At 47.0% G+C, this 17,113-nt stretch overlaps 1 protein-coding gene and 1 long non-coding RNA gene across 2 annotated transcripts; both read right to left on the reverse strand.

Annotated features, from left to right (window-relative positions):
* Positions 1–210: 210 nt before the first annotated feature.
* On the reverse strand, positions 211–3,326 carry LOC114691953 (C2 calcium-dependent domain-containing protein 4A-like). Its single transcript, XM_028867552.2, has one exon. The coding sequence runs from the start codon at positions 1,418–1,420 to the stop codon at positions 398–400; it is 1,023 nt and encodes a 340-aa protein (XP_028723385.1). The 5' UTR covers positions 1,421–3,326; the 3' UTR covers positions 211–397.
* A 3,222-nt stretch (positions 3,327–6,548) lies between these two features.
* LOC119088302 lies at positions 6,549–14,421 on the reverse strand. Its single transcript, XR_005091923.1, has 2 exons — positions 9,163–14,421; positions 6,549–6,940 (listed from the first exon to the last, which is right to left on the reverse strand). It is a non-coding gene; the product is annotated as an uncharacterized LOC119088302 (long non-coding RNA).
* Positions 14,422–17,113: the final 2,692 nt, after the last annotated feature.

Here is a 17,113-nt window from a genome sequence, read left to right on the forward strand (position 1 = left end):
AAGCACGTGAGTGTGCTACGGTTCTCACTCTTCCACTCCAGGGTGAACCTGTTTGGTTTTGTTTTGTTTCCTTTTGACTATTATAATGGTCTGAAAGAGGATCGGGTGTGTGAATAGACCGAAGAAAGCTATTGTTTTTTTTTCTTTTGCTACCAAAAAGTAACGAGAAAAGTGGAGTCCAAGGAATCAAAACATCAACACTGCAAGGTCATACATAGAAAAATAAATAACTTTTATTTTGTACAAAAGGGAAAGTGTACCAGAACCAAGAGGTTGTGTGTGCCCCAGGGCCAAGGCACTGTCAGCGTCCAAGAGGCTCTGAATGTCCGAAAGCCAAGAGTGTGCGCATCTCGAGGCCAAGCGACCTTCAGTGTCCATGGCCACACGGAATCAGGGCTCAGAGCAGCAGCAGCGAGCCCAGCAGCAGCTCACCCTGGCCCAGCGGCCTTCCACGCTCCAGCCCGCGGCCCTTGCTCTCAGCCTTGATGCGCACGGCCAGGCGGTGCAGCTGCTCCTCCGAGAGCCCATCGAAGCAGCAGTCCTGGTCCAGGGCGGCCTTGCGGCTGCGGTGGAGAACGCTGGCGCGCTGCTGGCCCGACGGCCGCAGCACCAGGCTGAGGCGGCAGCCCAGGGCTCGGGGTTCGAGCGCAGCGGCCGGACCCTCAGCGCGCAGCAGGCGGAGGCGGAGACACGCGCTGCGCGGACAGTACTCGGCAGCCAGGTGCAGCGTGCAATCCCCGCGGCCCAGAGCCACGCTGGCCTCGGCTTGCCGGCGCTTGGGAATCGGGCCGGTGGGGTCCGGGGGCGCGCAGGAGGCGGCGCTCTCCTGTTTGTCTCCACTGGGCGCGGGGCGCGCACCGGCCCGACCTCGAGGGACCCGCAGCGCGCGGCTCAGCAGCCCATCCGAGGCGCGCAGGAGGCGACGCACGCGGGGCACAGGAGCAGGTGGCGGGGCAGTGTCCAGATGAATCGGGGCGGCGCGCGCAGAGTCCGAGGCTGGGCGCGGGCCGGCGTAGGTGTGCGCGCGGCGGCGAAGTCCGGGCCGGGGAACTCCTGGGTGGCCGAGGAAGAGCGACTCCTTTCGGCGCGTATGCGGGCTCTCGAGCAGCGCGCAGAAGCCGTAGGCGGTGCGTGCGCGGGGCAGGTGCGGCAGCGAGAGCGCGGCTTGTGAGCGCGGGTCCCAGTCGGTGCGACCCGCGTGGTCGTACTCATTATCGTCGTGGTCGGTTGGGGTGCGCGGCCACAGGTCGGGTTCGGCCGCGCAGCGCCAAGGCAGTGCGGCCGCCGGGTGTGCCGACTCGGCAACGCCGGGGACCGGCAGCCGCGGGGGGATGCAGAACTCAGGGATGCGGCCCGGGGTGAGCACGTTGGAGAAGGCGGGCTCAGGAGCGGAGGAGCGGAGTCGACTGAGGAGCCTCATCCTCGTAGCCTGGGGTTGAGCGTGGCGGATGGAAGCGTGTCTGCAACACAGAGAAAAACAGTTGAGTTTGGGCGCCTGGAGTCCAGTGGATCCCTCCCTAGATCCTCTGAAATCCTAGATTCTAGATCCTCTAGTTCTAGATCCCAACCGTCTAGGGCTCCGGGTCAGCACGAGCCTTTGCCACATCTTCATATCCACCCTGCCTTCCAGTTATCAAAACTAAATACATGAATATATAGAAATTAGACCTTGTCTTCTTCAGTCTCGCTGGGTCTGATTGCAAGAGCAGGACTGATGACCTCCCTTTCACAGCTGGGGCTCCACCTTCAGCGCTGCAGCCGGGACAGTGGTTCTCTGCTCTCTTATATCATAGCCGGAGTCCCGCCCAGCCGCCAAGAGCCCAATCCCAAGGGACAACGGACGGCCCGCCTTGCAGTCATCTCTTCCTACCAAGTCCCCAGCCGCTGTACAGGTGTCGCAGGAGCTGGCTCAAGGACTTACCTCGGCTGTCCCTTGGCTTGAGCGCCACATACAGGCCTGGGAAATGCTGCAGGTGACTAAAGGCCATCCTGTCACCCTGCCAAAGAGAATTTGGCAGTTCAAAGTGTTTGTGGCCTCACAGAGAAGGCGAGGAAGGATGAGGAAAGGGACAGCTGTATTTGGTGACAAAGTAAATCCGGTCCCCCACTAGGCACGTGACCTACACTCATGTTCCACTGGCTCCTATTTTTCTGCCGCCAATCACCGTGTGCACATGGTGTCTATCTGTTTACAAGCACAGACTAAACTTGGCATGTCCGTTTAGAATGGGACGTTCCACTGGCTCCTATTTTTCTGCTGCCATTCCTCACCATGTGCAGGTGGTGTGTACCTGTTTACAAGCACAGACTAAACTTGGCATGTCCGTTGAGGATGGGCTTACATGCAGACAATTTTGCGAAGTTGAAAATGCATTAGTCGGCCTATTCTTAACATATTCAGACGATTTGTATTCAACACTGGGCGGGCTAAAAGGTTGGATGGAGTAGTTCGGTATCCTCAACTCAAAAATTGTGAAGACCTAAGTCTCCCAGGGTCCACACCTTACTTAGCCTCTGTCTCCCTCTGCTGGACTCTCCGTGATATCACACGGCCTAGGCTACTAGATGCCTGAAGCACTGATGACCTAGATGAATAAATAATGTGCAAAATTTTCTGAAATTTTTGCTAGGGCAAAAGATAGAACTTTTGGTCAGATTCCTAAAAATACTTGATTTTCCAAAGCTACCATTTTTTTGCCCTAATATGGACCTATCCAGGAAAAAATGTGTGACCTTTACAACAAGAATGAGTTCTGTTGACTGCTAGACAGTGCTCGGGGCGGGCCAAGGGCCTGAAGAGGACAGATTCTGTTGGTGGATGCTGCAAAGTACATGGGACCTCGTCGTAAGAATGGGTTCTATTTGCTGAGAGACGAAGCTCAGGATTAGGGCCTGGATTTTGGAGGACTCCGGAAGCCTGGCTCCTGAGAATAGAAAACAAGAAAAATCACCGGGTTGCCAGACAACATTTACTCCAGCCTTCTGGGTGACTAGGCATCAACCATTTCTTTCCTTTGAAGACGACAGGACTGCATGCTGAGCAGGCGTGGTTCCTCCAATGCTTTCCTTAAGCTGTGCCTCCAGCAAGGAACCTTGACCCAATTCCTCTCCTGTAGCTCATCCTCACTCCCTCCAATGTCGGTCTACACAGCTCTGCGGTATTTTACATGCTTTAGAAATGTCCACTTGCAGCTTCCTCTTGCCTAATAGATGGAATTTCTACTACCTATGTCACAAAAGTCCTTGAGACACCTGTGGTAGCTCGAAAGAAAATGGCCCCCAAAGGGAGCGGCACTATTAGGAGGTGTGGCTTTGTTGGAGGAAGTGTGTCACTGTGTGGGTGGGCTTTGAGGTCGCATATATGCTCAAGCCATGCACAGTGAGGCAGACCACTTCCTGTTGCCTGGGAGTCAAGATATAAGGACCCTCAGCTCCTGCTCCAGCACCAGGTCTGCCTGCATGCCTCCATGTTGCACCATGATGATAATGGACTAAACCTCTGAAAATGTAAGCTGCTTCAATTGAATGTTTCTTCTTTGTACGAGTTGCTATTGTCATGGTTTCTCTTCACAACAATAGAAACTCTAAGACACCACCATATGTGTCATGAGTTATAGGAACCTGAGTGAATAGTTGGAGGACAGAAGGAAGAAATGAGAAGAACTAAAGCAACACAGACTAATGGTTAGGGCCCCTCCTATGAATATATTATATATATATATAATAAAATCTCTCTGATACAGGCCCAAACTGCCTTCATTCCTGTTATCCTGTTCAAGTCATTAACCTGACATCTTACTCAGACCCTTTCAATTCCAGCACCAAGGATACAATCCTAGGCAAATAGTGAGGGCTCAGTAAATATTTGATGAGTTATATTGCATTAAATTGATAGTGATCTACCACCCAGTTCTTATGACTGTCAGGTGCTTCCAACCACTTATTTTACTAGCTAGCTACATTATTAGATTTCTTTCTTGTAATAAACCAGTGAAGCAGATGTTTGCCAGATGGGAAACTGAGGTGCACACTCAAGATCTTGTCTAGGGTCATTTGACTGACCCTGGCCACACCTGCTGGTTCTAGCTTTCTTGCTAATTTCTGATCACTTCCTTTCTTCCCCCATTCACTCTGGTCTCTTATAATTGACTGTTGTGCGACTTATTGGAGAACCAGAATTTGGCTTGCTTGCTTGACACATGGTCTCACACAATAGCCGAGACTGGCCTTAGATTTTTGGTGAGCCTCCTGCCTCAGCTTCCTTAATGCTAGCATTGTAGACTTGTGCCACCAAGCTTTGGGAGAATGTCCATTCTTACAACACCTGGGTCTACTCTTGTGTATTTCCTACTATCCTTTCTTTGGAATAACTCATTATGTCCAGATTCTTAAATATGAGGGAAGGCGAAGTTTCCCTCTGTATAAATACCAAATTCTTCATTTCTTAATCACATTTATCTTGCAAGGTTTTTTTTTTTTTGTAATTGAACAAGTATTGATCCATATGAACCCACCAGGGTCAGGGAGAAGTAACCATTCAGCTAAAGCCAATTTCAGGCAGAGGTGTCTTTGAGGATCCCTGACCATCTTATTCCCTCTGATTCAGTCGTCTGAAGAGTCATTGGCAAAGGGTCTTCTCTAAGGCAGAGTGTGTCCTGAGATAGAATGGTAAAGCTATGTAATTGTGTATCCAGTGGATAAATGGTGGGAAAAGTTAATCAAATCAGTCCCTTTTCTTCTCCCTTCAGGCTTTTTCCTATCATTTTTTCAAAGATATTTAAGGTAACTATCTGGACTAACTTGTGGCTACCTTTTAACAGTCATCAGGCTTTCTTGTTTGATGTCAGATGTTTGTCTCCTTCACGTTGGTACAGTGTACACAGAACCCTTAATCATTTTTGCAAACATTGTACTTACTTAATCCTTGAGATAATGGAAATCTAATACTCAAGCTACAGCTGAGGAAATGGAAATTTGTCATTCACAATATAGAAATACATGACAGAGTCATTGCTAAGACCTCTTTGTGATGCCCAACCGTACTTTATCTTGAGAGATGGCTCAGTGGTTAAGAGCACTGGCTGCTCCTCCAGAGGATCTGGGTTCTATTCCCAGCACCCACATGACAGCTCACACCCATCTATAACCTTAATTCCAGGGGATCTGACTCCCTCTTTGGGCCTCCAAAGGCATCAAGCATGCATGTGGTACACAGACATACTTGCAGGTAATACACCCATATACATAAAATCAAGATCCTGTCATTTTAGACAAGGCCTTCCTCTGTACGCATAGTTTGACGTAGTTGATTACCCCTCATGCAGCATCTGATGGCAGGCACTACAAGAGGGAAAAAAAATGGCTTTTTTAATTCTAGGCAGATGTGGAAGTTTAGTCTAAAATGGTCTCAAAATCATGATGCCTCTGCCTCAGCCTCCCCAAGGAGGGGATTGCAAGGGTGGGCCACCTTGTGTACTCTCAAGGCTCCTATTCTGTTCCCCAAGTGGTGCTTTTGGTAACTGACCATCCCCAAAGTTCCCGGATTTGAGCCATTCTCTTGGAGTGCCATCTGATGCTGCGTGAGGCAATCAGTCGGCTACACTGCTGCGTGCTGAAGACTCCAGTGCTGTGAAAGGCAGCAGGCCAGGGGGGGTGGAGCATTTCCAACGACCCCTCACTTCCCATTAGACTATGAGGCCGTGAATGAATGAGTACATGTCAGTATCAGAGCTCTTGGGATGCCAACGTCTCACTAGAGTGCAGCTCTGAACACTGCTACAGGATGCGTCAGGAGGTTTGGTGGGACATTTAAGACCCAACCAACACCAGCACTCTGTTTACATTCAGCACTCCTGAGGCAGTGCCCCCCTTGAGAAGAAAAGCTGTGTTAGGCCTAGAACTGCAATGATCAACAGCAAAGTGAGCCCACGAGGTTGGAGTTACAGGGGAGCTGCGTGTATCTGAAACCGTGGGGCTTAGACAGGAGCAGCTTCAAAGCAACCCATGGTGGTAAATGCTTGGTTCTCAGTTAATGGAACTGTTTGGGAAGGATTAGAGGTGTGGCCTTCTTGGACGTGTGTCACTGGGGATAGGCTTTGATATTTAAAAAGCCCATGGAGGCCCAGTCTCATTCCCTCTCCTCTGCCTCCATCTTTTGTATCAGATGGCAACTCACAGCTAGTGCCCCTGTTCCATGCTTACCTGTCTGCCCACCCCACCCCCCCGTGCTTCCCACTATAATGGTCGTGGACTCATCCTCTGAAACTGTAATCAAGACCCCAATTAAATGCTTCTGTTTATAAGCTGCCTTGATTATGGTGTTTCATCACAGTAATAGAACAGTAACTAAGGCACAAGACAACCCAATAGGCCAGAGACAAAAGTCTCCATATTCCACTACTTTTTTCCACTTCAGATGAAGGGCTCTGGCACAGCTGGCAATTAAGAATCCTCCACAGGTTAATACAGAACAGTTATCACAGCTCTTTTTTTGAGTTAAAGACTCAAATACAATATCTTTAAACCCAAATAATATGAAGAGACCATTGTCTATTACATACAGAACCCAATATTTCCTTTATGTTTGGAAGATGTTTTATACACATTTTCTTCAGTTCATATGTCATCAAGTGTACACATTATAGTGTTCTAATATTTTTGAAATACATTGTGAGTTGACAGACACCTCAAGAGATGCAACGTGTATACCCCTCAAAGCTGGAAGGTGACAGTACCAGCGTTCTAAAAGCAGGACCCCACCATTTTCAAGAAACATCCATGTCATGGAATCTACCAATCCCATGATGCTGTGTAGAATGGTACCTGCCCTCCCCCAGAAAAATGGCACCCCTTCCCATGCCAGAAAAACTTCCAGATATCACATCCTGAGGCCTTTTGTCTGGATCTCTGGTTGGCAACCATTCATCTTCTGCAATGGGACCTGTGGGCAAAAGTAGAATTGTGAAATAAAGCACATGTCAAGGCATTACTCTTCAGTGTTGTGCTTGTCTTCTGTCCCTAGACTCCAAATTGTCAACACATAGTTCCCTACAAGGAAGCCATGCCTAGGTCACTGTCATCCCCATTGTATAGCAAAGCAGACAAACCCAAGTTCAATTCCTTAGAACAATACCTGAGACATAATCATTCCTAACTGTCAGTTAAATGCACTCTCAGAAGTCTTAAAGGCTTGGCAATCAGCCCATCTAGACTATGTCCACTACCAAAGAGCCATATCTCCGCTGGTGCCTCTCTCAAGCCAAGGAGTCAAGTGTTCCAGTGTCTGGGAAATCAGTCACCACCCTTTAACATCCAGGCTCACAGCTGAGGGCTACAGGGGCTCCCCATCCCACATTCTTTGAAGACAATAACTCCTAGTTTGAGAGAAGCCATGAGAGCTGCCCGTTATCTGCCTTTGCTTTATTTACATATGCAGTATAAAAAAAATCAGCATTACTTTCAAAAAATATTTGGCAATAATATTCTAGAATAAAGAATTTCCTTTCCGTAGAGGGTTAGACATAACTGGACTTGGATGGCTGTGTATATTTCCTTTCACTGCTGCTGGATGGTAAATCATAAAACCAGACAAGAACCAGGTAGGCAGGCTAAAAAATTTTCATGTGAGCTAAGAATATATATTTGAAAGATTTAACAATATGGTCAGCAATAATAAATGACATATTTTACATGGCCTTTAAAACCTAAAGATTGCCTAAGGGGCTGGAGACAGGGAGAGATCAAGAACTCTTAGTACTCTTGCAGAGGACCCAAGTTTAGTTCCCAACTCCTATGCTGGGTGGCTCACAATACCTCTAAGTCCAGCTCCAAGGAATTAAACATCTTCTGGCCTCCATGGGCAATTGCACTCATGCTGGCACATAACCTTATAGACACACACATACACCTAATTAAAACTCAAAATGAGTATTTAAAAAGTTGCCAAAATATTTGAAATGTTTACTAGAGAAAAATTTTACTGTAGAAGAAGTTTGTTCTTAAAAAGTCCAGTGATTCTTTCAAGAATCACAAGAGTGTCATAAGAAAAAAAACTAATCTCTTCTCCCATTTTCTTCAGTATACACAAATCTGGTTTACTTTTTCAAAATAACAGCCATCATTTTCAAGGATGAAAAATAACTCAACAAAATTCAATATCAATTCCTAATTAAAAGCATGCAGCAAACTAGCATGAGAAAAGAGTTTCCTCAACTGGATTAAAGACATCTACATCTACCAATAATCTATATCCTGCATCATTACTGAAAACAAAACTTCCAAACTCCAGAAAGAAGAAAAGTATGCTCTCTCTCACTATTTCAAACTTGTAGTAGAGGTTCTAACCTCTACTACACTCTAGTCCTAGCACTCATGATTTTCAGGCCAGCCTGGACTATGTGGTAAGTTTGAGACTAGCATGGAATACCTTGTAAGACACTGCAGGGAATGTTCCAAAAAGCCATCAGAATTTATCAAATTTGCAGGTAAATTGCCAATATAAAAGAAGTTTTTATGCAAAAAAATTGCTGGTGTGGGAGTGGGGAGTCCAGTCCCCTTAAAGAACAGTGAAGAAGTTGCCCAGACTTCTCCAAACAGTGTCCTGTAGCAGGAATTTTAAAAGTTCTTATTCATAAAATCAAACCCGAGGCCAGTTATTGGGGTCAATGCTGGTAGATCAGAGAGACAGAACAAGCCACAGCTATCTCACCTCGACGGATCCTCAGCTGGTCTTGTCTCCTCAGACTGGAGGCTTCTGAGTCCTCATCCCAATTGCTCTCAGCTGAACTACTGCTAGAAGCCTGAATACTTAACCAGCCACATGCTTAACCAGCCAAATGTTTAACTAGCCAAATCTTCTAGTTTCTGGTCCTCATGCCTTATATATCTTTTTGCTTTCTACCACCACTCCCTGGGATTAAAGGCTGGCTTTCTGGGATTAAAGGTGTGTCACCATGCTTGCCTATTTCCAATGTGGCCTTGAACTCACAGAGATCCAGAGGGATTTCTATCTCTGGAATGCTAGGATTAAAGGTGTGAGTGCCACCATTTTCTAGCCTTTGTATCTAGTGGCTGTCTGTTCTCTGACCCCAGATAAATTTATTAGAGTACACAATATTTTGGTGAACACAATACCACCACAGTGTCCCCCTTTCTAGTACTTACCTGAGTCCTGAGGCATCTGCATGGCTGTTTCCTGAAGAAGCTGGACCACATCACCAATGCACAGAGGGATGATGCACAGCATTCACTCCTGTGACAAAGTTCCCTCCCTGAAGGACTGCATGCTCTGAAAAGTCAGTCCCAAGACAGAATGTGGACCATGAGTGTCTGGTCCCTGGGAGTCGGAGACCTTGGGATAAATAGTCGCCCAGCAGCTTTCTTCCAGCTTGGATTACATTGACTCCCTCCCCAATAGGACCATGTGCTTCCCTGCTGGCCAGGATGAAAATCCTCAAGTCCAATTGCCTCCTTGCTTTGATGCTCACTCATTTCAGCCCCGATACTCCATCCAAGTCTCATTTTGTTCTCCCTTTCCTAGTGGATCAAAATGAGTCTCTCTGGAGATTATCCAGATCACATTCTTGTCAACTTCCTTTGGGTCAAATATTTAATGATTTTGCTTTATGTTCACCTTCAAATGAAGGACAGTTGGATAATCTGATGATAAGCCATCAATACGTCCGACATTTCCTGTCTCAAATGCTCTGTCATCAGCCCACATTAATGAGCTGGAGGTGGGGCTAAGTCATAAAGTGCATATCTAGCATGTATAAAACCTTGGGTTCAACCCTTGACATCACAAAACAGACAAACCAAATACTGAGAAACCAGAACACATCAATGATCTGCCTCTAAAATTATTACAGTCAGTCCTGTGGTCATGTTCAAAGGAAACTTCTAGAAGCAATCACTATTTTTTAATGCAGCTTCTTCAAGTCTGAAGCACTGGTTTCCAAACTTTGAGGGTCTGGAGCCCCTTTAGGAAGCTCACGAAAGCTGCAAACCCTTTCTATACACCCACATGTATTTAGAACCATTTTTACTCCAGGTTTAAGCAGACAACACGCAAACAGCATGTGTGGTGGCAGAAATGTCTACATACATGCTCTTCATATGGCCAATTCATGCTTAAAGCTGGCTTTCAATCACAATGGTTTACATAACATGAAAGTTACAGAGTATATTCAATCCTCACAACAATTCGGTGAGGTAGATGTTAGTCTCCCAATTTTACCCATGAGGAAACTAAAACCCAAAGAAGTCGGGAGATTTTTCCAGCATGTACATGGTTCAGAACAAGAACACAGACTTGGTACTCTGTTCAAGTGCAGAGTTTTTGGGGTAGGGATCAAGATTTTTGCTAACTCCCAAGGGGAAACCCCGTGTCAAACCCCATCAACAGGGGCATGGCAGTGAATGCCACCAGGACCCTGTAAAGTTAGTCTGGACCCATCACATCATTTATAATTCCATTCTCCAAGCACTGCCACCAGCAAGCACACCCGAAAGCTTGTTATTTGACATTGCTGACTTTGGAATAGAGACTCTAAACTCCATTTCAAACCCAACCCCAACCTGAAATCAGCCACAAGTCATGCAGGTTTGTTTGGGGGGTTGAGAACTTTTTTCACTGTAGCTGTGAACTATTCAGTCACTTCACAGAGGACAGTTCACTGTTGGGAGCAGAGGCAAGCACACCTAAGAAAAAGAGCCATTCGCCCAGGGGAAAATACAAGAACTGGAAAACAAACTCCCCAACTTTATGAAGGATGCAGATGCTGGGAAATTTGCAAAATGCCCATAAACACAACCAGTCAGAGAAATCAAGGTGGGAAGCAGTAAGTTAGCCATGAACCAGGCCCCCCTTGTGGCATCCAACTCTTCTGATGATGTACCCTTGAAGAAACAACAGTAGAGTAGGTGTGTGGCTTGGTGCCATCATCACTAAGCTGGTGCGTCTGGGTTGAGTCTTTGGCAACTAAATGCTGTCCAAGCACAGTGCTAATATTAAAGTTTCAAAGGCCCATGGCCAATGAGAAAAACATGGTGATGCTATCACTTTAGTAGCTACCTCCCTAGAACACCATCCCTCATTACAGAACCACGAACATCAAACATTCCTCAAAGCGTTGGGTAAAATGGAAGTGATACCACTAAAAGTAATGCCTACCTGTGCCTTTGGTTTCTTGTTTTGGTTTATTTTGAACTCTGGCCAGGAAACCCATGCGTTGACAAGACCATGGTGGCAAGAGTTCCCCGAGCAAGTCAACCATTAGACTCCCTAAACTGGAAGCTCACAGCTAATTTCTCAGTGCCTGCTTGACAGTCCCAAACTAGATGGCTAATGATCCTTGGGCTCCCTCATATCTTGGACAGTCCATGTACAGGAGTCTTCAGAGCGCGTAAAACAGAACATATACACCTCCCAAAGACCCTAGAGGTGAAAACCTAGCAGCTTCAGTAAGGCCCCTCACTCTGCCCTTCAGCACTAATATCATCTCCTACAAGAGTAGTACCTTTTCTTGTGCTGCTCAGGTTTCCCAGCCTGCAGGGGCCCATACATTAGATGGCAAATTCTTTGCCTTTGGTTTCCTGTTTTAATTGGGGGAATTCAAGGTGGGTTTCCCCACCACCACCTATGGTTTTACACGTGTCTTTTCCCCCCTCTTCCACTTTGCCTGATAGCCACAGTAAAAGTCAAGGTGAACCACTCCTAGACAACCCACAGCAGCACGGAGGGCACTTCGAGAAAAGAGAGGCACAGCTCTCCCTGCCAGTGACCACAGGTACAACCATGACACAGGAATGCTCCGCCGACTGGTTCCCATTGCCTCTTCTGTGCCTATAACAACCCCAGCGACTGCCCTAAGAGAAACAACAAAGATGGTATGAGCCCTTGGCCGACACAAACCAGCTGCTTTCTAACCTCAGCCTCAGGACCACCAAGGTCATCCCTCCTTCCCCATACCCAGGAAAGGCAGCCAGTGGAGACACGCTTTCCGTCCCTGCTCCAAAATGCACCCCTTCCACTGTAGAATCGGAGTCTGTTCGTCCGATCTCTGTACCTACCTAGCTAGCACTTGGCAAGGGCTTGAAGGGGAGGAGGAGGAGGACAGGAAGTAGAGGGAGAGGAAAAGCTTTCGTCTTTCCTGGTTCTGTCTGGTTTCATAAAGCAGTCTGGCCCACCTTCCCTTTGCCCTTTTCCTTAGGGTGTTCCTCTTTTTCTTGATAATTCTTCATCTTCTGCCCGACCCCCCATCTCTGTTGCTGGAACCATTTTCTACTTTCTATCCATATTCTCATCTGGGTTTCTGCTTTGATAACACTCTTTTTAGTTTCATCTCTTCTGAATACAGTTTTTCTTTATGGCAAGGATCAGACCGACTTAAGTTTATGTGAAAGAGAAGCAATAACTACGCAGGGCATCTAAGCACCCACGGAGGCATCCATCAGTTCACAAGTGACTCACTCCCTTCTGTGACTCGGGCATCACTCAGAAGCTCTTCCAATTACCATCAACCTAGAAACTGACTCTTTCAAGGGTCTGTAGCTTCACCCAATGAGCAACAATTGGTGACTTGAGTGACAGCAAGGGCCACCAAAACAACTCATAACACAAGAAAAACTTTGGATTTGTGCCAAATCCACATTCTTTGTGTTTCCATCCCATTTTCTCATCAAAGTCCAATCTCCCCCCCACCCCTTCTTAGATCTCATCTGGGCTCCGAAGCTTATTGTTTTCCATCTATGATCTCAGCTGGAGAGGACTTAGCATACGCTGTAGCAGGACAGACCCCAGGTTCCCATCTACATGCGGCACTCTAGCACTGAGCGCAGAGGACAGAAGTCCCAGACAGGGCAGGGAACATAGTAGCCACGAGCCCCGGGCATTTGGGTGATGCTAACATGGAGAGCAGAGAGAAAGAAAATCATCAAAAATGAAAGAAGGCTTTCTAATTTTGGAAGGTGGGCAACTGACACAGTTAATGGTAAAGCACTAGAAGAGGATCTAGACAAACCAGGAGGGTGTGGTTCATGAGAACAATGGATCAAACAAAGACCATGCATTAGCTGCACCCAACTCCGCTGCTCGGCACCACATCCTGGACCACAACACTTAGAGGGTATTCGATTCCCACAAGGTGAAATCCCAAATTCTTAAGAGCCCTTAGGATTATAGCTAAACCGCTGTTTCATCATCTCCCTGTGTTGTTTCCTTTTTCAGGATCACTTAGAATGACAAGGTTGTAACTGCCGAAAGGGGGAGGGGTCTATTTCTCTGTGTCTTTGGGTCAGGACACCCAGAATTAAAAATAATGAAACATCTCTATCAATGACCATGTGGTTATTTATATATAGGTCTAAGCTACTTTAAAATGAGACTTAAGAATGACCCCACCACAGGATAAAGATAGACTTTCGTAAACACCCCTGCAGCCTTTTCCTGGGAACCCCATTTCATTTTCCCAGTTTGTGGCTTCAGAAAGGACACCTCCCGCTTTTCTATCCCACAGTGTCTGTCCATGCTGGTGTTTCCACACCCAGACTGAAGTCTAAAATCACACCAGGATTTGCACTTAAGATTGTCATAAATTACTGTCTCAAGCTTCAAAGCTTCCTACAGGCCATTACACCCACCCTAAAGGATAAAAGGAAGTTTCCCTCCCAGGGCCTAATTTCTGGAAGAAAATATTCTTTAGTTTAATCCCTTGAGCCTCATGATATTCTTGTTACAGTGACTTCTCCAATGACATCAAAGTGACTTAAGAGTCACTTGGGGAATGATTTTTTTCTTCTTGTCTAGAAAGAATACCTCTCATACTTGAGGACAAGGGTTTGATACAAAAAGGAGGAGGAGGAAAATAGCTTACACAGAAAGCCCTAGTCTCCTAGGGCTTGGCAGAACCCTGTGAACTAGGTATAGGAGCCTGGTGGTATAGGGTAAAGCTACAGGCCCTTAAAAAGCCTTACTTCGTTGGTTCTGGGCTTCACTAAAGTGAGATCACTTAAAAAGCATGAGGCATGCCAGCTCTCTTGTCAGAAAAACCTGGCTAAACCTCTTCAGCCTTGTGCTTCAAAGGAAGTATCTGCGGCGTGGTCAGCTCAAGCCAAGAGCTCACACGTTTCCCAATTTACTGTCCCTTTCCTGTGACGGGTTTGAAAACTTTCCAGAATCGGTCCAAAAGGCCACCAGGTAAGTCAGTGACGTTATTTAACGGAGCTTGCACAGCTCCTACCTAATGTTCCCCTAAGGCCACTGTCACCACAAGAATATATAGATATGCAACAGTTCAAGGTCTTGATAACAGTTATGGTTTGGGAAGATGGGCCTCCCCACCCTGCCCCCACTGCCCTCCAGAGCCTTATCGAGGCTAGCTGCTGCATCCTCTGTGGGGCCAGCCTAACTGAAAGGCACTGGGCTGGAACAGCCAACGCCTTCCAACGGCCTCTACAGGGCTTTCCGTTCCAACCACTAAAGGTACCTGGAACTGGCTGGGACTTCCGGTGCCTCCTGCCAAGGGTAGAGCCAATGGCTGGGCTTCCCAGTAGACTCCAAGCATGCGCACGTGCGCTCCTGTGTCTGTTTATCAGTGCGGTTGGTCATTGAGCTCAGTGCAAGTTGGTGGTAGTGCCCTAGGCTCCATAAGGCTTGCAGGAACCTCTCGAAGGCTCAGAGATTTTGAGAGGGCAGGTTTTGAGATCAGGTCCTGAGCTTGCGCACACTGTACCTGGGCTGTGAGGCTGGTCCCAGTCCCTTATTATAGCCTCATACTCTTTGAAGGAGTGGGGCCGTCTGGGACACTTCTGGATCAAGGCATTGGGGGAGGGGGACTGCCCAAGTCTCACCACGGAATCTTTCCTACGCCCTGCTGTGGGAGCCCTCTTACCAGCCCGCCTCACCTAGCTCAGAAGGTCCTGCTTGGGGGCCGGGGTGGGGGGCAGCAGGGATATCTTGCCACCTTACTTCAGGGTCCTCTTCCATCTTTCCTAGCATGTTCTATGGAGTTCTTTCACCAGACCTCTCCAAGCCTCATTTATTACGTATCTTTGACATTGGTCATTCTTCTAAGCCCAACGTAGTTTTAAGTAGTGAGCTACATAGAACTAGAAGCCTGCTGCTATGTGCAGAGTTTTGTGTAGTGCTACTTCTTAAACACGTACGTTTAAGAAGCTTCATCTTTCTAAATGCGTTTTTACTTGCACATTTCTCCACTAGCTACAGCCTTAGTCATCAATTCTCTTTGCTGTTTAGCTTACAGTAATAGCGTGGTGTTCTTCGAACACCAAACTTGTGACACACATACTAGATGGAAGTTCCTTTTACCAACGATCAGTGTTTCACACCCTCAAAGACATCTGAGTTGTGTTTCTTACACTTAGTTACAATTTCCTAGTCCAGAGAGAGCAGTGCCCAGACAGCCAGAATTTGATTGATAAGGAATGTTTTTCATTTTCGTTTTACAGTTTTTATTCCCCACCCTGTAAGCGTGTTAAAGATATGGTTCTGTTTCAAGTGAGAAACTAGGGAATAGACCAGACCGAGAGCACTTTGATGATTTAAGAGAACCCACCCTGCCTTCCAACAACCTTCCTACACTGTGATTTCAGAAAGAATTGGAAAGGAGGCAGCAGAAGCTGGCAGAGACGAGGCAGTGGAAAGCTTAGTGGTAGTTCTGACCATGGTTTGGGAGGCAGAGAAGTCTTAAGTGATCCCTTGGAAGCTCCTAGCTGAGGGGCCAGCCAGTCCAGCTTTCTCACCCGTGCTCCTAAGCAAAACAGTATGAAGTGAACTGGGAGCAAACTGCCTTTGTCGTCTTTAAGACAGGCTGGCCAGTCCCTGGTTGTGTCTGATCTCCAGGCCATTTTCCTCAATTTTATGTGTAAGTCTAAGGCCTAAACTCCAAGCTCACTAAAGTATGTGAAATATTTGGAAGTATCTAGAGACTTTGATATCAAAAAGAAATGGCTTTCCCCAGAAATCCCACCTGTTAGATGTGTGGCCCTGGGCAAATTCTGGAAAAGCAGAGCCTATGGGTCTGTACCCACTATGTAACAAGAATGGTGTGAGGATTATCATTTACCACAACAGGAAGGAGAGTCGGTGATTCCTGCCCCCTGTTCCCATCTATGTAACTGTAGCCTCAACCCCAGGCGGATCTGACTGCTCCTTTGTCCTCCAGTTGTACAGCCCTAGGACCTAGCCTTCCTTGTCTCACCCAGCCAAAGTCTCACCCTTCCAGGGCAATGAGGCCCTAGTTGGGAAGCCTATTTGTCAGGGACCTCTGCCGGAAGTCCTGCCTCCCCAACAGGGTCCCACCGCACACCTCCAAGACCTCTTATAAATACCCCATCCTCTCCTCTGCCCCTGGCTGTGACCCCAAGGGGTGACATTTCCTTTACTTTCACAAATGCACAGCCCCAACAAACTTTGGCACTATGGAGCTCAATGTCTGCTGCAAAGGGGGTCCCTTTCCTAGGCAAGGTTACTCACAGTCAAACGTCACTCCACATCTTTGGGGCCTGGTTCTACGTCTGCATGTCTGTCCCTCTCTGGTGCCCTCAGGGACAGCTTCTTTACCCTCTCAAGTCCAATCTGTTCCCTTGTGTCCTCTAATGGATCTGATGACAGGTGTATTAGTCTGAGAGAGACACTTCCAGCTTTCAAAATGAGGTTTCAGAAATCAGTACCTGGGACTCCTCAGATCCAAACAGTCAGTGGAAAACAGTCTTTGGGGGAAGCCTTGGAGGCCCACTCTCAGATGAAGGATCAGCCAGGTGTGCTGAGTAGCTTGGTAATGATGTGAGCAGATGTGAATATTGGTGAGAAAAGAGGTCACAGCTAATGGGACCAGGGAACATTTCAGCCTTTTTGTTACTAGTAAAACACACATCGACCATGAGTGTCAGGAACTGGGAGATCACTATGAATGGGGATGGAAAACTACGTGACTTGTAAAGCAGACAGAACACATAGAGGAGAAGGAAAATCAAACTTGAAAGGGATAGCTGTCAACTAAATGGTAAACATAAGGCAGGATGAAAAGCATAAAGAGTTTTCCCGTCGTAAATGGCTGGGTTTTCCTATTAAAAGAGACTGGGAATAGGTGACTTT

The sequence above is a fragment of the Peromyscus leucopus genome, chromosome 7, assembly GCF_004664715.2.
Source record: "Peromyscus leucopus breed LL Stock chromosome 7, UCI_PerLeu_2.1, whole genome shotgun sequence".
NCBI lineage: Eukaryota > Metazoa > Chordata > Mammalia > Rodentia > Cricetidae > Peromyscus > Peromyscus leucopus.